The following is a 23,699-nucleotide window of genomic DNA, read 5'->3' on the forward strand; positions in this document are numbered from 1 at the left end:
TTGAGACCGAGAGCTACCTGAAGGGTAAAGAACAATATGGAGGGCTACCATATAAACATTTTATGCACCATTTTTTATTTTTTTTACCATTTAAATGATTAATATTATGCATGCAATTGCATACACATTAATTCCAGTGCTTACCCCTAAAGATTATCAGTTTATAAACAATATCAATGATATTTTACTGCGTGATCATATGGATACATGTAAGTGAGGTGAGGTGAAGTGAGCCCGTGGGCACCACGTTGGTGACTCCTGCTCTAAACTAAATCATGGACTGAGTGTACATAAATACATAATAAATAAAACACAATAAAAACAACACCAACCTTTCTTGTGTTTTGCATAAGACTTTAAATTAATTTATAACCAATATTATCATTATTATTATTATTAACTGACACAGTTATTAAGGCTGCATCACTTCTTATGAAATTAATTAATTAAAGTTTTTTTTAATAATCCAGGAAACACCCGTCATTTCAGCATCAGTCTCAGCCTCTTTACATCAGTTCATACTTTTTCAGATTAATTAGAGAACACAGTTATTGTCATGAGCGAGAGAGACGTGATTGGTCCATTTTGTGCGGAAATGGCCAGTGTGACACGCGCATTTCACGTGAACGCGCGCAGAGTCTGCTGAAGAAAAGCTGCGTTGAAAAGGCAAGTAGACGATCACCGCGGTGACAGGAGAAACACGGAAGTTAAGGAGGTGTTTAAATGGAATTTAAGAGAGGGCAACATTGTTTCTTTTGATTATGACTTAAGGATTTGTTGAGTCAGATCGTGCAAAGGAAAGTCTGGATCTGTTGAACTCTGTTCGTAGTGCAGCTCGTTGTGTTCCTGCTCGTTCTCTGTGTTTTACTACGTGGATTCATGATTTTTTTTTTTTTTTTTTTAGGACAATAATGTTTTTTCACCATATTCAATGATGTTGATCATCATATTACAAGCAACTGCAATGACCTACATATGCATTTATTTTATTTATTTATATATTTATTTATTTTTAAATGCATTAACTTTTCTGAGAAGTCAGAATTTAATAATCAAGAATAACATTAAAAATGTTTTTATGTTCTAGTTAAACGGTACATTTGGATAACAATAATAACATTTGAGCATTAAAAATATCATTTCAGTTAAAGAGCCTCTTGATACTGGTGTATTAAGCATTACAGAAACTTAAAATATGATATTGATTATTACCAATGCTGTTAATTTAGGGCAGCTTACATTAGGTGGTGGTCTAATAAATGAGTTAAACACTGTATATACAAGGACGTGTCCTTGTCCCCCTGCCTTTCACCCCAAGAGGATAAAGCAGTGGAAATGAATGAATGCACATACATCATTCTTTTGTGGGTAAAACAGTCTTTACTGGTGTATTTTCAAATGATGATTTTTCTGATCATTTTATAAAAATGGGTATTATGTAAGTACAGAGGTGGAAAGTAACGAAAAATAAATTTACTCAAATTACTGTATTGAATACTTTTTTTGTGTATTTTGTCATTTTGAAGTACAATTTAAAATCAGAATTTGTATTTTACTTGAGTACGTATTGACTCAAGTATTGTACTTATAGTTACTTTATAAATCCTATCCGTTACTGAGTAAAAATAAAAATTCAGCACAATGAAGACCTACAGGGGGAAAATATACACCAGAACCAGACAAATGATGATGTGATTAGCACCAGCACTGGTGCGTGAACATAGAGGGCGCTCGCCAAAAGTGACGTAATATCCTGTGTCGCGCCGGGTGCGTGAGCTCCAAAATAGTTTTCTGACCTCTTGTCATATTTTTACTACCCTCACACTCCACGCAAAGTAACTAAGTCATTTTTACTTAACCCTGTAAGACCCAAATTAAGAAAAACCTAAAAAAAAAATTATTTGACCATTCAGATGTTGTTGTAGGAGGCCTTAGATGCAGAAATCAAAGAGTTTTTGGAAAAAAAATGTTTATGTACGTTTTTACAGAAACGTTGTAATTTTACAACGTTGGGCTTTGGTGGTAGCAGAATTTCAGTGTTTTTACTCACTTTGTCTGAACAACAATTCACAACAACTAAGGGTTTATTTGCAAGTTTGATTGCTTACTTAGCTCCATAAATGTATATAACATTTAAAAATAATCACACATTAGTCATATTTTTATGAAATAATTTATTAAAAATAAATACATAAATAAATAAACAGGATAAAACTCTAGCTTTTTCTAGCAACTTATTCATTCCTTTTTTCTTTTCATGACAAACTTTCATTGTTAGTGAAAGTCCTAAAAACAGTTCTTGTCCTCTGAAAAGCAAAGGCACTTGCTGCATTGTGTGTTGGTGAATCCTTTACTGCAGCATCCTCTCCCTGTCTTCATGTCCTTGTGTACGTCCAATAGCAGGTGTGCACATCTCTTGAATGGTCTCTTCTGAGCATTCAGAGGCTTCATGATGTCACTGTCTGTGTTGCTGGACTCTCTTTGCCTTAAGATCATATCCAGACCAGAAAAATCTGTGTTGAGACTGATGAAATATTTCTTCGGCCAGCGACACCTGTCACTGTGCATGGTGCGTTTGTGTGTTTTTGGCTCGATGTCCACGTAATTATCAGCTGGACAGTCCATGGGTGGTTGGTTTTCTTTGTCCACTTGTTGACAGACATCTTCATCTAAGTCTTCATCACTCTCATCAGTGTCATTGAGTTCCATCTCAACTTCACTCTCTCCAGTTTGGATGATATCAATCACATCCTGCACACTGTATCACGGCTCTCTCCTTGCTGGTGGCATTCTGGGAAAAAAAAAGCAATGAATTAACGTATAAATATGCTTTTTATATAGTAGTACATAATCTGAAGGAAAAGATAGAGGGGTGGACCAAGTCCTCTGTGTAGAAATGCTTTCAAGGCAGACAATACTGTCTGCTGATTGTAAGACACTTTGGACTGAAGCATCTGCTAAATGCCCTCAATGTAAATGTAATTGTCTGAGCCTATGGTCTCTAGTTATCATACTAAAAGAAAAACATGCTAACCCCCACTTACATCCACAACCCACATTCAGGAACATTTACACCTTTCCCAGAACTGAATTACCTGTTGATATCCTCTTTGTGGGCAAAGACATGGGATTTTAGCTCAGTCTGATCAAATTAAATATATATTTTTTTAGACATAAAACTTTAAAAACAGTCAAATTTGTCCAGAACACAACACAAGGGTATAATGTATGTAATGTATACTGTTCATGTATAAAGAAAATCCTCTATTTCAGGCCGTGATGGAGTGGAGGGAATACAACCTGTCTGTGTCCACTGTAACAAGCCTGCTATTTTTGCTACCACCAAGACCCAGTGTTGTAAAATTACAACAAATATGTAACAAGCTCTAAATGAACTTTGATGTATCTATTCCACAATAACTTAATATGCACATGTTCTACACATTATAATAACAACCAAAAAAAATATATAAGACATTTTACTTACTTTAATCTGATAAATCCAGTCCAATGAAACTAAGAGATTTTGTTCGGAGGAAATCTTGAAAAGTTGTGTGCGTTCATGGCCATAAAGTGGGACTTATAAACAAATGTAACATCCACTAACACTGTGAGACTGAACAATAAGACCCAATGACTATGTACATGTGGTAAAAAACCAGATAAAATATAACAGATTGTTTTTAGGGATGGCTAAAGTTAACGTTGTAAATTTACAACCGTGGGTCTTACAGGGTTAAAGTACATTTCAAATGAACTACTTTTTACTTCTACTTGAGTACATTTTCAGATGACTACTTTTACTTCTACTTGAGTAATATTTCATCAAAGTATTGGTACTTTTACTTGAGTACAATATTTGAGTACTTTTTCCACCTCTGTGTAAGTATTATGTGTGTGTGATGACATGTCCCCTGTGTCCAACAGGGTCAAAGTCCCTCTTCCCGGTTCTGTGTAACTGATGAGGTGTTAATCAACAGCTCAGCGCATGTGAGAGTGAAACATCTGATCACAGTTTGACAGCCTGGACCTGTACTGTGAGTCTGGTGGAGAAGGTAAGAGCGCACACACACACACACACACACACACACACACACACACACACACACGATTGCTGTCAGATTTAAAATTGTTGCCACTGTCCTATAATGACCGTTTGATTCATGTGTAACTTATGAGTCACTGATCTACAGAGTTTTATATTCACGATGTTACAGATATGAAGAAAGTCAGGGAAGCTTGAAAAGAACGTCATAGATAGATAATGTTTAACGCGATGCTTCCAACTGGAAACTCAACTCAAGTGTCAACAACTCAGTTGCAATATCCTTCAGCAAATCTATAGTAAAAAAAAAATCAGTCATTTATTTTACCTCACAGCACAGAGCGGCTGTAAATCAACTGCTGCCTCTTACCTTACCCTTAAGCTAACCCTTGCATTTACCTCAGTGACACAAACTGTAGGTCATACGGAGCCATTGTTAAAGGCGCCACATGTAAGAATGTGGCCAAAAACAGTTACTACATTAAAATTCAAAATACAGAGGTCTTTTAGGTTTCGTTTTCTGACGTAACTGGCAACCCGTGGTTGCTCGGCAGCTGAGACTACTGACTGCAATGATTGGTAGACGGCGGTAGGTGGCGCCACATGCCAAAATATGATTTCAAAACATAAACATTACATTACCTCAAAATATTTTTTTTTAATGTGAATATTTTAGCTGTTACTGTTGTTGTTGGTGAGTTCAGTTTGTTATATGAACATTATTCCTGAGTCTCTGTGACATATTAGGAGGATTTTATGGCCAGTTGCTTTAGATTTATTACATAATGCACCTTTAAGATGCTCACTGACGTGTAACTGCCTCACAGAACCCCACTTTATAAAACCTAAAATGTCAAACAAAACAAACTTTTGACTTGTCTGTATGGATTAAAAAAAGAAACCATGCAGGATTACCAGATGATGTGACTCTGATGAACCCCTGACATTCTTATTAAGCCTGTAACGGCAAAAGTATCATATGTGATACATGAGTTTTTGAGCCCTCCACATGAGCAGCTTGAAAAAAAATTTCCCTGAAAAACCTGATGTATAAAATCATGGGAAACCCGACAGAGATGCAAACACTGCGTAGGCCACTTTGTCCAAGTGTACTGTGAGAAATGCAGAGTGCATCTTTGTCTGAACAACAGTTTTCGAGCCGACCATCACTCAAAATAAAAAGGTTGTGAACCGCAAAATCTACTGCAAAAATAACTGAAATGTTACGACTTCCACCCTGTCGGTTCCATTGCTGCATTGTTTTTGTTGGATTTGTTTGTGTATTTTTTTGTTCAATAAAAAAAAAGCATCTGTGAGCATTGTGACCCGCTGTATCAAATATGATACAAATCAAAACTCCTATATGGAAATGTATATTTTTTATTTATTTTTGTTTGTTTGTTCAGAAGGACCAATAAAGGCTCCAGTTTCAAAGAATTTGAATTTTTGTGTCAATTATTTAATGGTCTGGGCTTTACAGGGTTAAGCACCAAAACTAGATGGATATTAGTGTTTTTGAAGTTGGGGAAGGTCGGACATATTTGGCGTTACTGATATAATAATTCCACAATAACCTTTCGCTGCTAGACTCTGTTTTGTCTGTTGAAAGACGATTGCGTTTCTCCCCAGAAGAGCTCAGCGATGGTGCGTCGCGTGGCAGTGGTTGGAGGCGGCAGCTCAGGTCTGGCCTGCATCAAGATGTGTCTCGATGAAGGTCTGGATCCCGTCTGCTTCGAAAGCAGCGATGACATTGGTGGCCTGTGGAGATTTAAGGTGAGAGCTTTCACAGTATTCTACAGAAGCCGCGTTTCCACTGAGTGGAACGGTTCGTTTTGGTACAGTACGATACTTATATGTTTTGCATAGTACCATGATAACCAGCCCTAACCGTTCCATTCTTTGGCCCCCTACCCTTGGGGTACCAGAGTAAAATGGTACGGTAAGGTCAGGGTGGAGCTAGACCACTCAGGACAGTCAGAAAAACGTCACTCCCTTGTGATTGGTGTAAATATCATAATATTGTGAAGTTAGTGAATAAAAGGTTTCAATGTGGAATAAATGAAAAATAACTCATGAACAAAAAAAAAAACGGTTTCTACATTAAAATTCAAAATACAGAGGTCTTTTAGGTTTCGTTTTCTGACGTAACTGGCAACCCGTGGTTGCTCGGCAGCTGAGACTCTACTGACTGCAATGATTGGTAGACGGCGGTAGGGGGCGCCACATGCCAAAACATGATTTCAAAACATAAACATGATTTGCAGTCTGCAAAATATTATTTTTTTAATGCAAATATTTTGTCTGTACTGTTGTTGTTGGTGAGTTCAGTTTGTTATATGAACATTATTCCTGAGTCTCTGTGACATATTAGGAGGATCTTAAGGCCAGTTGCTTTACATTTATTACATAATGCACCTTTAACATGTGAAAATATATATATTTTTTTTTCCACAGGAGTCACTTGAGCCGCAGCGATCTAGCATCTATCGCTCCCTGGTGGTCAACACCTCCAAGGAGATGATGTGTTACAGTGACTTTCCGATGCCGGCTGACTATCCAAACTACATGCACCACTCTCAGCTGCTGCAGTACTACCGGCTCTATGCTGAGCACTTCCACCTGCTCAGATACATCAACTTCCAGGTTATTCCTCCTTTCTTCATTCATCACAGGTTTCCTATACCTAACGTAACCTTAACGTGCACCGCTTAACATTTAAGACAACAGTGAGGACAGTGAGGCAAAGACCAGACTTCTCTGTGAGCGGTCAGTGGGACGTGGTGACCGTAAACAAGGGCGGCGATGAAGAGAGACACGTCTTTGATGCAGTGCTGGTGTGTTCGGGTCAATACACTCATCCGTCCTTACCCACGTCTGATTTCCCAGGTCAGTAAATGAATCGACTATACATGTCACCCATTTAAGAACTAAAGTGTCTACATTGGAGCACATTTGCTGTGTCTCTCCAGGTTATGAGACGTTCCCTGGCAGGTGTTCTCACAGCTGGGAATATAAAGACGCAGATGTCTACAGAGGAAAGAAGGTGGTGGTGGTCGGCATCGGCAATTCTGGAGCGGATATTGCAGTCGAGATCAGTAGATCTGCCGCAAAGGTATCTTAAAATCTTTTGTATCTGCAATTGAGTTCATTTTGAATTTGTATATTGCATGAGAAATAGTCATTTTAATGTTCATTTCTTCTCTGAAAGACATTTCTCAGCACACGAAAGGGAACCTGGGTGATTAGCAGGATGTCGACCAACGGTCTCCCTCTGGACATGACCGTCCTCACCAGAATGAACCTCATCCTCTCACGGCTTCTCCCCTTCTCTCTGGTTAACTGGGCTGCAGAGAGAGGTCTGAGGCACAGATGTGACCACCAACTGTACGGCCTGAAGCCCACACACAGGTGACTTTCTGTTTTTACACTGATGTCCCAGGTTTCCTGACACAACGTTCTATCGTTTTTATCAATTTAGATCAGTTGTTTTTTTATTTATTCCATTATGGTCAGCATCACTCTTAACAAGGATCTGTTGAAAATATTTTGGAATCTCTTAAGGAATAATTTAAATGAATTTTTGAAATTCAGGAAATGATCCATTTGCCCTGATGCACTTTGACAGTGAGCTGACTTTATTCAAAAAAAAAAAAATCTTGAAATAGGGCTGGGCGATATATCGAAAATGTATCGTTAGCGAAATGTACGACGATTGCCGTTATCGATACATTCGATAATTCAAAAGAACAAAACAAAAAAAATAAATAAAAGTTGTTTTGGCTGTGTGTGTAGGTAGGCAGGCAGGCTGCCTGTATGTTCATGTCCCTTTAAGATACTCAGACACTTATATCAGGCAAATGGTCAATTATGCAAATTAGGCGATGACGTCATTTAGCAACTTCGAACTTATCGTTCATTTATCGTAATCGAGGTGAGCTGCTCAATATAACGTGATATTGATTTGAGGCCATATCGCCCAGCCCTATCTTGGAATGACTTGAAATGTTCTATAATAATAGTCGGCATCACCCTAAATAAGGATCCGTTGAAAATATTTGCAAACCTCTTAAGGAATCATTTTAATGAATTTTTGAAATTGAGGAAATCATCCATTTGCCCTGATGCACTTTGACAGTGGGCTTACTTTCTTCAAAAAAACAAAAAGTATGTTGGAATGTCTTGAAATGATCTATAATAATTGTAAGCATCACTCTGAACAAGGATACGTTGAAAATTAAATCTGAGTTTGTGCATTTTCTCATTTCCTCACTTTCCTCAGACTTCTGCAGCGAAAGCCTTTGATCAATGATGATCTTCCTGGACGAATCCTCCAGGGGGCGCTAATCATGAGGACCAACGTGAAAGGCTTTTTGGATTCAGCGGTTATATTTGAAGACAAGACAGTGGAGGAGGACATCGATGCTGTGATCTTCTGTACTGGCTATAAAATAAACTTCTCCTTCCTGCCTCCATCTTTGTACGAGGAGACTCACGGAGAGTTGACGCTGTACAAGTGAGTGAATGAGTCTTTATCCAATCAGGAACCAGAAGTCTACATGGAGGCGGTCCTCTCTGTTGGTAAATAACGAGGGTGACATAGAGAAAGAAAATAGCACAATAAAAAAAAAATAAAAAAAATCCACAATAACCAAAAATAATAATTACTTGCTTTACTACATTTTTATAAAAACATTTTTTTGAAGTTTTAAAATTCAAATAAGGACGTTTTTATTTACAATTTTAGGAGAGTGTTTCCACCTTCCCTGCAACACCCGACACTCGCCATCATGGGACTTTTCCAGACTAAAGGACCAATCATGCCTGTGGTGGAGATGCAGGCACGGTGGGCTGTTAGGGTCTTCTCAGGTACACACACACACACACACACACACACACACACACACACACACACACACACACACACACACACACACCTTGACAAATAGTCTTTTTACTTGTTTTAATAAGCAGGAGCTTGACTGCCTGCAGACTGCCCAGAATTCGGCAGCTAGACTTTTAACTTACACTGGCAAAAGAGCACATATCTACCCTATTCTAACATTCACCCTTCACTCTGGTTACCGGTTTGTTTTAGAATACATTTTAAAGCTCACATAGAGTGGTCCTGTTGCACATATATGTTAGTTATGGAGGTCTACTCGCATACATTAACTTGTTTTTATGGTCAAAAACCTCCTAGTTGCTGTAAAAGAGCCGATAGAAATCGCTCTTTTCTAATGCTGTTCCTCAGCCGTGGTGTTTCAGACATAAATCTCTCACCCAGAAGACAGACTGTGTTGAGATTGGCCAGCCAGCATTGAGCCTTCCCAACTGTCTTGTGATTGGCCAGTACCCGGAAGTGACGTAATCAGCACACCAGCTCTCAGAAGCGCAGCTCCTCCCTCTGGAACGGTGGATGCACTGCTACTCATTATCAAAACATTGTTTTAACAATGTTTAAAAATAGTTTCTTCACGACTCCCCACCGCACTCCCTTTTATGACTTTGACCCAGAGTCAGAAGACACTGTCGCTCGAGAAACACCTGCACAACGGACGTTCTTCTTCTTCTGCGGTTCAATGTACACAACCGGATGTGCCCGGACTAGTGCCCGGAGCAGGAGGATCTGCTGTTCAGGAGAAATGATGTTTAAGTAACCGGACCAGATTTTTTCAGAGATCTCGCTGAGCCCGAGATTACAATAAAACACAGCGTTCTCAGCAATGGCTGAACTGTTTGTTTCAAAACTTCAGGGCTTCTTAAACAAGGTAATGACGCAGATACACACCAAAAAAACAGTGTTAATTGGAACTTCTGGTCTAGGTCCGCTTTAAAGTAATTGTGACTACTTTTGGAGCTTTACATGGTGAGGCTCCTTCATACATTGCTGATCTGCTGCACCTTTACTCCCCAAGACATAATCTTAGGTCAGCAGATCAGAGGCTACTGGTGGTTCCCCAATCAACGTACAAAACTAGAGGAGACCATTCCTTCCAGGTAGCAGCACCTACTAACTAAACTAAGTGTCTAACAACCTAGTGTCCAACCATAGCCCAAAAACCAGGTATTAACCTTGGAAAAAGCCCTTTAAAGGTGTGAGGAACAGACAAAGTGACAGACACATGCAGAGGTTCTTCAGTCTGTGCTGTTGTCCTTCAAGGTCTGAATCGTCTTCCGTCTCCGGAGAAAATGCTGGAGGTGATTGAGTCAGAGCGAAAGAGAAACATGGAAAGGTAGACGTTCACCTTCTACACTTGACATCCCCGTGTGAAAAAAACAAACAAACATTTGCCTCAGTAAATTTCTATTTCTATTTCTAATAATGATATTTGATTGAACGTTTTCTCAGCTATTCCTGCCCACGTCAGGCTGCTCTGCAGGTCGACTACATCTCATACCTGGACTTCATGGCCAAAGAGGTCAGTTCACTTCAACTTTATACATTAGCACTCTTTACCTTTTATTCTTTCTAACTTTATTCATGTTAGATTTCCATTTACAAGGGTATAGAACAAAGGTTTTTCTGCAAGGAGTTTGCATGTTCTCCCTGTGTGTGTGTGGGGTTTTTTTCTGGGTTGTCCGTTTTCCTCCCACTGTCGAAAAATATGCAGATTTGAGGATTAGGTGAATTGGTCACTCTTAATTGAGCATAGGCGTGAGAGTGTGAGTTAATGGTTTGTTTGTCTCTATATGTGGCCCTGTGATGGACTGGCGAACTGTCCAGGGTGTACCCCACCTATCGCCCTATGTCAGCTGGGATTGGCACCAGCAGTCCTGCAAACCTTATGTGGAGAATAAAGCAGTGGGCAATGGATTGTGGAAAGTTGTTTATTATTATTATAATATCATGTTGACCACACTCATTTCAGGAGCTCATTATTTACTATATACATATATAAATATATTATATATAATAAAAATATATATATATTTTTTTTAATATATATATATTAAAAAAGAATATGTAAGAATGTGGCCAAAAACGGTTACTACACTCAAATTCAAAATACCCAAGGTCTTTTAGGTTTCGTTTTCTCCGCCATTGTAGCTTTGACGTAACTGGCAACCAGTGGTTGCTCGGTAGCTGAGACTCTACTGACTGCAATGATTGGTAGACGGCGGTGGGTGGCGCCACAAAACATGATTTCTGCAAAATATTTTTTTTAATGCAAATATTTTGTCTGTACTGTTGTTGTTGGTGAGTTCAGTTTGTTATATGAACATTATTCCTGAGTCTCTGTGACATATTAGGAGGATTTTATGGCCAGTTGCTTTAGATTTATTACATAATGCACCTTTAACTAATGTTACTAATGTTTGTGAACATTATAAAAATGTTCAGGTTTAAATCTTATGGATACAAAATGAATGATGGCAAATTATGAACAGAGGTCTTTGTCTGTTTATGTTTAATAATCTAAGAAACCTAGATTAAAGCACCTTTACACTTCATTTTGTCAATGACAATGATGTTGTTTGTAGGTCGGAGTTCGACCAAACTTGTTGCTGCTGTTGGCGACAGACCCTGTGCTCTGGCTGAAGCTGCTCTTCGGTCCCTGCACTCCATATCAGTATCGTCTCTCTGGACCGGGACGATGGAACGGAGCCCGGCGCGCTGTCCTCACTCAGTGGGAGCGGGTTGTTCAGCCCTTCAAAACCAGACCAGTACCAGAGCCAGAACCAGGTCCATCTGTTTTTCTCTCCGCTTGTCTGCTCAGTGTGATAACGGCTCTGATTCTGTCTAAAGACAAACTCAGTCCAGTTCTGCAGAGAACCGCTCAGTACTGTGAGGAACAACTGGTGTCCTGGACCAATCAAATATTGACTTTAGGAACATGAACCTGAACCTGAAGGCAAGTGATGTTTCTCAGATAGATCAGAATCAGAATAGAGAATGTTGGTTTTGATATGCAACTTAATGCATAGATGACTCTAAATATTATACATTAGTTCTTTAAAAACATACACCAATTCACCATGAGTCCACAAGTTTAAACTGTTTAGTGTAAGGTGTGAAATGCTTTGGTTTCTGTATGTTGTTTAAGATGACAATTGACCAACAGTCAAGCTGTGAATAGGGGTTAGTGGGGGGGGGATTGTAACCCAGGGGTCAACATGAGGGTGCACAGGATAACATTTGTGGGTCATAAACAAAGTGTGTTTTCTTGTTGTAACTTGGTATTTTATTGTGTTTGTAAGATGCTTTGATGTGAGTGTATATATGGCGGAGCTATCAGAGAAAGTCAGAGAACATTATACTATTGTACTACTTATGCATGTAGTAAAAACTTGATTTACTCAAAACCGGTGACTCCAGAAATGTATTTCACAGTATGCAGTGTATATATATATACATATACATATATATGTATATATATATGTGTGTGTGTGTGTACATCCCAACGAAATCCCTCATCCACAAAGTGCCACACAAGTGTGTGATGGTGCTGCCCTCTGCTGGCATTTCTCCATTATCGCTTTGACATGATGTGTTGTTCGAGCAAAACATATGAAGCAAAATAGTTCTGATCAATACTATTTTGAAAATGAAAAGGTCACATTTCATATTTGGGTTTAACAACAAGTTTCTAAAATGATTTACAAACCATAGCACCAGATTAAATGTATTTCAATATGTGAGAATTATTGGAAAATCATGAAATAAAAGCGTCAAACAGCTATGATTAAAGTGACACAAACAACAGCAGCTTATTGGTATGAGTTGTGAAACATATTGAATATATTGAAATGCCTTGTCTGTTTTAAATAGTCTGTTTACTGTGTGTTTTTAAAAGAAACCAGACATAACTAATAACATAATAAATCCAAATATAATAAAATAACACAGCATTTGCAAAATCACTATGTTTATCCTCTTTAAGGAAAATGACATTGTAAATGTTAGAGAGAAAACTAATATTGTCTAAAAATTATTAAACATATTTGGGGAGACAGCAGCATCCTGTGGCATTTCAGTGTAACAGTTATGTCCAGAAAGTCATCCATAATGTTATAAGAATATTCATTATATTTCTGTTAAACATGCCAAACGGTGAACTTTCTTGCTAATTTTTTTAATTTAAAATAGCAGGGTTTATGGAAATAGAAAGTTTAACTAGTGATTATTCTTAATATAAATGTTCTGAACAAAAAACTTTATTTTTTCCAAAAAGGTCTTCATTTTTTAAAAAGGCTTGCTTATTAAAAAAACAAAAACATTTTCTCCAAAAAATATATAATTTTAAAACTTTAAACTGGGTATTTTTGATTCCTTTTTCCAAAAAGTCTTCTTTAAAGAAAAAAAAAGGTTTGTGTCGTTTCAAAAAAGTTTTTTTTTTTCAAAAATTTGACAAAAACGTCATACTATGACGTCGACCTCAATGTCATACTACACTATTTCGTCCAAAATCTGAAAAAAAGATTTGGTCCAAAATTTGACAAAAAACGACATTGGACAATTTTTTTGAAAAACATTTTTTTGGTCCAAATCTTGACAAAAACGTCATACTATACTATATCGTCCAAAATGTGACCATTTTTGGAGAAAAAAATTTGGTCCAAGATTTGACAAAAACGACATACTATATTATGTAGTACGTCATACTATACTATGTCGTCCAAAATGTGACCATTTTTGGAGAAAAAAAATGTGGTCCAAAATTTGACAAAAAGGACAGACTATACTATGTCGTCCAAAATCAGAAATTTTTTAGAAAAACATTTTTTTGGTCCAAAACTTGACAAAAACGTCATACTATATTATGTAGTACGTCATACTATACTATGTCGTCCAAAATGTGACCATTTTTGGAGAAAAAAAATGTGGTCCAAAATTTGACAAAAAGGACAAACTACTATGTCGTCCAAAATCAGAAATATTTTTTGAAAAACATTTTTTTGGTCCAAATCTTGACAAAAACGTCATACTATACTATGTAGTACGTCATACTATACTATGTCGTCCAAAATGTGACCATTTTTGGAGAAAAAAAACTTTGGTCCAAGATTTGACAAAAACGACATACTATATTATGTAGTACGTCATACTATACTATGTCGTCCAAAATGTGACCATTTTTGGAGAAAAGAAATGTGGTCCAAAATTTGACAAAAACGTCATACTATACTATGTCGTCCAAAATGTGACCATTTTTGGAGAAAAAAAATGTGGTCCAAAATTTGACAAAAAGGACAGACTATACTATGTCGTCCAAAATCAGAAATATTTTTTGAAAAACATTTTTTTGGTCCAAATCTTGACAAAAACGTCATACTATACTATGTCGTCCAAAATGTGACCATTTTTGGAGAAAAAAAACTTTGGTCCAAGATTTGACAAAAACGACATACTATACTATGTCATCCAAAATCTGACAATTTTTTAGAAAAACATTTTTTTGGTCCAAAACTTGACAAAAACGTCATACTATATTATGTAGTACGTCATACTATACTATGTCGTCCAAAATGTGACCATTTTTGGAGAAAAGAAATGTGGTCCAAAATTTGACAAAAACGTCATACTATACTATGTCGTACAAAATGTGACCATTTTTGGAGAAAAAAAATGTGGTCCAAAATTTGACAAAAAGGACAGACTATACTATGTCGTCCAAAATCAGAAATATTTTTTGAAAAACATTTTTTTGGTCCAAATCTTGACAAAAACGTCATACTATACTATATCGTCCAAAATGTGACCATTTTTGGAGAAAAAAATTTGGTCCAAGATTTGACAAAAACGACATACTATATTATGTAGTACGTCATACTATACTATGTCGTCCAAAATGTGACCATTTTTGGAGAAAAAAAATGTGGTCCAAAATTTGACAAAAAGGACAGACTATACTATGTCGTCCAAAATCAGAAATTTTTTAGAAAAACATTTTTTTGGTCCAAAACTTGACAAAAACGTCATACTATATTATGTAGTACGTCATACTATACTATGTCGTCCAAAATGTGACCATTTTTGGAGAAAAAAAATGTGGTCCAAAATTTGACAAAAAGGACAGACTATACTATGTCGTCCAAAATCAGAAATATTTTTTGAAAAACATTTTTTTGGTCCAAATCTTGACAAAAACGTCATACTATACTATGTAGTACGTCATACTATACTATGTCGTCCAAAATGTGACCATTTTTGGAGAAAAAAAACTTTGGTCCAAGATTTGACAAAAACGACATACTATATTATGTAGTACGTCATACTATACTATGTCGTCCAAAATGTGACCATTTTTGGAGAAAAGAATTGTGGTCCAAAATTTGACAAAAACGTCATACTATACTATGTCGTCCAAAATGTGACCATTTTTGGAGAAAAAAAATGTGGTCCAAAATTTGACAAAAAGGACAGACTATACTATGTCGTCCAAAATCAGAAATATTTTTTGAAAAACATTTTTTTGGTCCAAATCTTGACAAAAACGTCATACTATACTATGTCGTCCAAAATGTGACCATTTTTGGAGAAAAAAAACTTTGGTCCAAGATTTGACAAAAACGACATGCTATACTATGTCATCCAAAATCTGACAATTTTTTAGAAAAACATTTTTTTGGTCCAAAACTTGACAAAAACGTCATACTATATTATGTAGTACGTCATACTATACTATGTCGTACAAAATGTGACCATTTTTGGAGAAAAAAAATGTGGTCCAAAATTTGACAAAAAGGACAGACTATACTATGTCGTCCAAAATCAGAAATATTTTTTGAAAAACATTTTTTTGGTCCAAATCTTGACAAAAACGTCATACTATACTATGTCGTCCAAAATGTGACCATTTTTGGAGAAAAAAAACTTTGGTCCAAGATTTGACAAAAACGACATACTATACTATGTCATCCAAAATCTGACAATTTTTTAGAAAAACATTTTTTTGGTCCAAAACTTGACAAAAACGTCATACTATATTATGTAGTACGTCATACTATACTATGTCGTCCAAAATGTGACCATTTTTGGAGAAAAGAAATGTGGTCCAAAATTTGACAAAAACGTCATACTATACTATGTCGTACAAAATGTGACCATTTTTGGAGAAAAAAAATGTGGTCCAAAATTTGACAAAAAGGACAGACTATACTATGTCGTCCAAAATCAGAAATATTTTTGGAAAAACATTTTTTTGGTCCAAATCTTGACAAAAACGTCATACTATACTATGTCGTCCAAAATGTGACCATTTTTGGAGAAAAAAAATTTGGTCCAAGATTTGACAAAAACGACATACTATACTATGTCGTCCAAAATCAGACATTTTTTAGAAAAACATTTTTTTGGTCCAAAACTTGACAAAAACGTCATACTATATTATGTAGTACGTCATACTATACTATGTCGTCCAAAATGTGACCATTTTTGGAGAAAAAAATGTGGTCCAAAATTTGACAAAAAGGACATACTATACTATGTCGTCCAAAATCTGAATTTTTTTTTGAAAAACATTTTTTTGGTCCAAATCTTGACAAAAACGACATACTATACTATGTCGTCCAAAATCAGACATTTTTTAGAAAAACATTTTTTTGGTCCAAAACTTGACAAAAACGTCATACTATATTATGTAGTACGTCATACTATACTATGTCGTCCAAAATGTGACCATTTTTGGAGAAAAAAAATGTGGTCCAAAATTTGACAAAAAGGACATACTATATTATGTAGTACGTCATACTATACTATGTCGTCCAAAATGTGAACATTTTTGGAGAAAAAAGATGTGGTCCAAAATTTGACAAAAAGGACATACTATACTATGTCATCCAAAATCTGAAATTTTTTTTGAAAAACATTTTTTTGGTCCAAATCTTGACAAAAACGTCATACTATACTATGTAGTACGTCATACTATACTATGTCGTCCAAAATGTGACCATTTTTGGAGGAAAGAAATTTGGTCCAAAATTTGACAAAAAGGACATACTATATTATGTAGTACGTCATACTATACTATGTCGTCCAAAATGTGAACATTTTTGGAGAAAAAAGATGTGGTCCAAAATTTGACAAAAAGGACATACTATACTATGTCATCCAAAATCTGAAATTTTTTTTGAAAAACATTTTTTTGGTCCAAATCTTGACAACAACGTCATACTATACTATGTAGTACGTCATACTATACTATGTCGTCCAAAATGTGACCATTTTTGGAGGAAAGAAATTTGGTCCAAGATTTGACAAAAACGACATACTATACTATGTCGTCCAAAATCTGACAATTTTTTTGAAAAACATTTTTTTGGTCCAAAACTTGACAAAAACGTCATACTATACTATGTAGTACGTCATACTATACTATGTCGTCCAAAATGTGACCATTTTTGGAGAAAAAAATGTGGTCCAAAATTTGACAAAAAGGACATACTATTTACTGTCGTCCAAAATCTGAAATTTTATTTGAAAAACCTTTTTTTGGTCCAAATCTTGACAAAAACATCATACTATACTATGTAGTACGTCATACTATACTATGTCGTCCAAAATGTGACCATTTTTGGAGAAAAAAAATTTGGTCCAAGATTTGACAAAAACGACATACTATACTATGTCGTCCAAAATCAGACATTTTTTAGAAAAACCTTTTTTTGGTCCAAAACTTGACAAAAACGTCATACTATATTATGTAGTACGTCATACTATACTATGTCGTCCAAAATGTGAACATTTTTGGAGAAAGAAAATGTGGTCCAAAATTTGAGAAAAAGGACATACTATATACTATGTTGTCCAAAATCTGACAATTTTTTTGAAAAACATTTTTTTGGTCCAAAACTTGACAAAAACGACAGACTATACTATGTCGTCCAAAAATCTGACAATTTTTTTGAAAAACATTTTTTTGGTCCAAATCTCGACAAAAACGTCATACTATACTATGTAGTACGTCATACTATACTATGTCTCCAAAATGTGACCATTTTCGGAGAAAGAAAATTTGGTCCAAAATTTGACAGAAAGGACATACTATACTATGTCGTCCAAAATCGGACAATTTTTTTGAAAAACATTTTTTTGGTCCAAAACTTGACAAAAACGTCATACTCTACTATGAAGTACGTCATACTATACTATGTCGTCCAAAATGTGACCATTTTTGGAGAAAAAAAATGTGGTCCAAAATTTGACAAAAAGGACATACTATACTATGTCGTCCAAAATCAGAAATATTTTTTGAAAAACATTTTTTTGGTCCAAATCTTGACAAGAACGTCATACTATACTATGTAGTACGACATACTATACTATGTCGTCCAAAATCAGACATTTTTTAGAAAAACATTTTTTTGGTCCAAAACTTGACAAAAACGTCATACTATATTATGTAGTACGTCATACTATACTATGTCGTCCAAAATGTGACCATTTTTGGAGAAAAAAAATGTGGTCCAAAATTTGACAAAAAGGACATACTATATTATGTAGTACGTCATACTATACTATGTCATCCAAAATGTGAACATTTTTGGAGAAAAAAGATGTGGTCCAAAATTTGACAAAAAGGACATACTATACTATGTCATCCAAAATCTGAAATTTTTTTTGAAAAACATTTTTTTGGTCCAAATCTTGACAAAAACGTCATACTATACTATGTAGTACGTCATACTATACTATGTCGTCCAAAATGTGACCATTTTTGGAGGAAAGAAATTTGGTCCAAAATTTGACAAAAAGGACATACTATATTATGTAGTACGTCATACTATACTATGTCGTCCAAAATGTGAACATTTTTGGAGAAAAAAGATGTGGTCCAAAATTTGACAAAAAGGACATACTATACTATGTCATCCAAAATCTGAAATTTTTTTTGAAAAACATTTTTTTGGTCCAAATCTTGACAACAACGTCATACTATACTATGTAGTACGTCATACTATACTATGTCGTCCAAAATGTGACCATTTTTGGAGGAAAGAAATTTGGTCCAAGATTTGACAAAAACGACATACTATACTATGTCGTCCAAAATCTGACAATTTTTTTGAAAAACATTTTTTTGGTCCAAAACTTGACAAAAACGTCATACTATACTATGTAGTACGTCATACTATACTATGTCGTCCAAAATGTGACCATTTTTGGAGAAAAAAATGTGGTCCAAAATTTGACAAAAAGGACATACTATTTACTGTCGTCCAAAATCTGAAATTTTATTTGAAAAACCTTTTTTTGGTCCAAATCTTGACAAAAACATCATACTATACTATGTAGTACGTCATACTATACTATGTCGTCCAAAATGTGACCATTTTTGGAGAAAAAAAATTTGGTCCAAGATTTGACAAAAACGACATACTATACTATGTCGTCCAAAATCAGACATTTTTTAGAAAAACCTTTTTTTGGTCCAAAACTTGACAAAAACGTCATACTATATTATGTAGTACGTCATACTATACTATGTCGTCCAAAATGTGAACATTTTTGGAGAAAGAAAATGTGGTCCAAAATTTGAGAAAAAGGACATACTATATACTATGTTGTCCAAAATCTGACAATTTTTTTGAAAAACATTTTTTTGGTCCAAAACTTGACAAAAACGACAGACTATACTATGTCGTCCAAAAATCTGACAATTTTTTTGAAAAACATTTTTTTGGTCCAAATCTCGACAAAAACGTCATACTATACTATGTAGTACGTCATACTATACTATGTCTCCAAAATGTGACCATTTTCGGAGAAAGAAAATTTGGTCCAAAATTTGACAGAAAGGACATACTATACTATGTCGTCCAAAATCGGACAATTTTTTTAAAAAACATTTTTTTGGTCCAAAACTTGACAAAAACGTCATACTCTACTATGAAGTACGTCATACTATACTATGTCGTCCAAAATGTGACCATTTTTGGAGAAAAAAAATGTGGTCCAAAATTTGACAAAAAGGACATACTATACTATGTCGTCCAAAATCAGAAATATTTTTTGAAAAACATTTTTTTGGTCCAAATCTTGACAAGAACGTCATACTATACTATGTAGTACGTCATACTATACTATGTCGTCCAAAATGTGACCATTTTTGGAGAAAAAAAATTTGGTCCAAGATTTGACAAAAACGACATACTATACTATGTCATCCAAAATCTGACAATATTTTTGAAAAACATTTTTTTGGTCCAAAACTTGACAAAAACATCATACTATATTATGTAGTACGTCATACTATACTATGTCGTCCAAAATGTGACCATTTTTGGAGAAAAAAAATTTGGTCAAAGATTTGACAAAAACGACATACTATACTATTTCGTCCAAAATCTGACAATATTTTTGAAAAACATTTTTTTGGTCCAAAACTTGACAAAAACGTCAAACTATATTATGTAGTACGTCATACTATACTATGTGGTCCAAAATGTGACAATTTTTTGAGAAAAAAAATGTGGTCCAAAATTTGACAAAAAGGACATTCTATATACTATGTCGTCCAAAATCAGAATTTTTTTTTGAAAAACATTTTTTTGGTCCAAAACTTGACAAAAACGACATACTATACTATGTAGTACGTCATACTATACTATGTCGTCCAAAATGTGACCATTTTTGGAGAAAAAAAATTTGGTCCAAGATTTGACAAAAACGACATACTATACTATGTCGTCCAAAATCAGAATTTTTTTTTAAAAAACATTTTTTTGGTCCAAATCTTGACAAAAACGTCATACTATACTATGTAGTACGTCATACTATACTATGTCTCCAAAATGTGACCATTTTCGGAGAAAAAAGAATTTGGTCCAAAATTTGACAAAAAGGACATACTATATACTATGTCGTCCAAAATGTGACCATTTTTGGAGAAAAAAATGTGGTCCAAAATTTGACAAAAAGGACATACTATACTATGTCGTCCAAAATCTGAATTTTTTTTTGAAAAACATTGTTTTGGTCCAAATCTTGACAAAAACGTCATACTATACTATGTAGTACGTCATACTATACTATGTCGTCCAAAATGTGACCATTTTCGGAGAAAGAAAATTTTGGTCCAAAATTTGACAAAAAGGACATACTATATACTATGTCGTCCAAAAACGGACAATTTTTTTGAAAAAAATGTTTTGGTCCAAAACTTGACAAAAACGTCATACTATACTATGTCGTCCAAAATGTGACCATTTTTGGAGAAAAAAAATTTGGTCCAAGATTTGACAAAAACGACATACTATACTATGTCGTCCAAAATCAGACATTTTTTAGAAAAACATTTTTTTGGTCCAAATCTTGACAAAAACGTCATGCTATACTATGTAGTACGTCATACTATACTATGTCGTCCAAAATGTGACCATTTTTGGAGAAAAAAAACTTTGGTCCAAGATTTGACAAAAACGACATACTATACTATGTCATCCAAAATCTGACAATTTTTACGAAAAACATTTTTTTGGTCCAAAACTTGACAAAAACGACATACTATACTATGTAATACGTCATACTATACTATGTCGTCCAAAATGTGACCATTTTTGGAGAAAAAAATGTGGTCCAAAATTTGACAAAAAGGACATACTATACTATGTCGTCCAAAATCTGAATTTTTTTTTGAAAAACATTTTTTTGGTCCAAATCTTGACAAAAACGTCATACTATACTATGTAGTACGTCATACTATACTATGTCGTCCAAAATGTGACCATTTTCGGAGAAAGAAAATTTTGGTCCAAAATTTGACAAAAAGGACATACTATATACTATGTCGTCCAAAAACGGACAATTTTTTTGAAAAAAATGTTTTGGTCCAAAACTTGACAAAAACGTCATACTATACTATGTCGTCCAAAATGTGACCATTTTTGGAGAAAAAAAATTTGGTCCAAGATTTGACAAAAACGACATACTATACTATGTCGTCCAAAATCAGACATTTTTTAGAAAAACATTTTTTTGGTCCAAATCTTGACAAAAACGTCATGCTATACTATGTAGTACGTCATACTATACTATGTCGTCCAAAATGTGACCATTTTTGGAGAAAAAAAACTTTGGTCCAAGATTTGACAAAAACGACATACTATACTATGTCATCCAAAATCTGACAATTTTTACGAAAAACATTTTTTTGGTCCAAAACTTGACAAAAACGACATACTATACTATGTAATACGTCATACTATACTATGTCTCCAAAATGTGACAATTTTTGGAGAAAAAAAATGTGGTCCAAAATTAGACAAAAAGGACATACTATACTATGTCGTCCAAAATCAGAAATATTTTTTGAAAAACATTTTTTTGGTCCAAATCTTGATAAAAACGTCATACTATACTATGTAGTACGTCATACTATACTATGTCGTCCAAAATGTGACCATTTTTGGAGAAAAAAAATTTGGTCCAAGATTTGACAAAAACGACATACTATACTATGTTGTCCAAAATCTGACAATTTTTTTGAAAAACATTTTTTTGGTCCAAAACTTGACAAAAACGACATACTATACTATGTAATACGTCATACTATACTATGTCGTCCAAAATTTGACAATTTTTGGAGAAAAAACATTTTTGGTCCAAAACTTGACAAAAACGTCATACTATACTATGTCGTCCAAAATGTGACCATTTTTGGAGAAAAAAAATGTGGTCCAAAATTTGACAAAAAGGACAGACTATACTATGTCAGTCTAAATCAGAAATATTTTTTGAAAAACATTTTTTTGGTCCAAATCTTGATAAAAACGTCATACTTTACTATGTAGTACGTCATACTATACTATGTCGTCCAAAATGTGACCATTTTTGGAGAAAAAAAATTTGGTCAAAGATTTGACAAAAACGACATACTATACTATTACGTCCAAAATCTGACAATATTTTTGAAAAACATTTTTTTGGTCCAAAACTTGACAAAAACGTCATACTATATTATGTAGTACGTCATACTATACTATGTGGTCCAAAATGTGACAATTTTTTGAGAAAAAAAATGTGGTCCAAAATTTGACAAAAAGGACATACTATATACTATGTCGTCCAAAATCAGAATTTTTTTTTGAAAAACATTTTTTTGGTCCAAAACTTGACAAAAACGACATACTATACTATGTAGTACGTCATACTATACTATGTCGTCCAAAATGTGACCATTTTTGGAGAAAAAAAATTTGGTCCAAGATTTGACAAAAACGACATACTATACTATGTCGTCCAAAATCAGATTTTTTTTTTTAAAAACATTTTTTTGGTCCAAATCTTGACAAAAACGACATACTATACTATGTCGTCCAAAATCAGAATTTTTTTTTGAAAAACATTTTTTTGGTCCAAAACTTGACAAAAACGACATACTATACTATGTAGTACGTCATACTATACTATGTCGTCCAAAATGTGACCATTTTTGGAGAAAAAAAATGTGGTCCAAGATTTGACAAAAACGACATACTATACTATGTCGTCCAAAATCAGAATTTTTTTTTTAAAAACATTTTTTTGGTCCAAATCTTGACAAAAACGTCATACTATACTATGTAGTACGTCATACTATACTATGTCTCCAAAATGTGACCATTTTCGGAGAAAAAAGAATTGGTCCAAAATTTGACAAAAAGGACATACTATATACTATGTCGTCCAAAATGTGACCATTTTTGGAGAAAAAAATGTGGTCCAAAATTTGAC

At 34.7% G+C, this 23,699-nt stretch overlaps 1 protein-coding gene across 1 annotated transcript; it reads left to right on the top strand.

The window, feature by feature from the left end:
- Nucleotides 1-5,686: 5,686 nt before the first annotated feature.
- Nucleotides 5,687-11,884, top strand: LOC310926146 (dimethylaniline monooxygenase [N-oxide-forming] 2-like; the record flags this gene model as incomplete). The annotated part of the gene is made up of 10 exons (XM_083888247.1): nt 5,687-5,818; nt 6,500-6,688; nt 6,766-6,931; nt 7,015-7,157; nt 7,254-7,453; nt 8,325-8,558; nt 8,790-8,911; nt 10,206-10,278; nt 10,395-10,464; nt 11,528-11,884. 10 exons carry the CDS (start codon nt 5,687-5,689, stop codon nt 11,882-11,884), a joined length of 1,686 nt encoding a protein of 561 aa, XP_083744373.1.
- Nucleotides 11,885-23,699: the final 11,815 nt, after the last annotated feature.

This window comes from Microchirus variegatus, assembly GCF_963457635.1.
Source record: "Microchirus variegatus genome assembly, chromosome: 4".
NCBI classification, from domain to species: Eukaryota; Metazoa; Chordata; class Actinopteri; order Pleuronectiformes; family Soleidae; genus Microchirus; species Microchirus variegatus.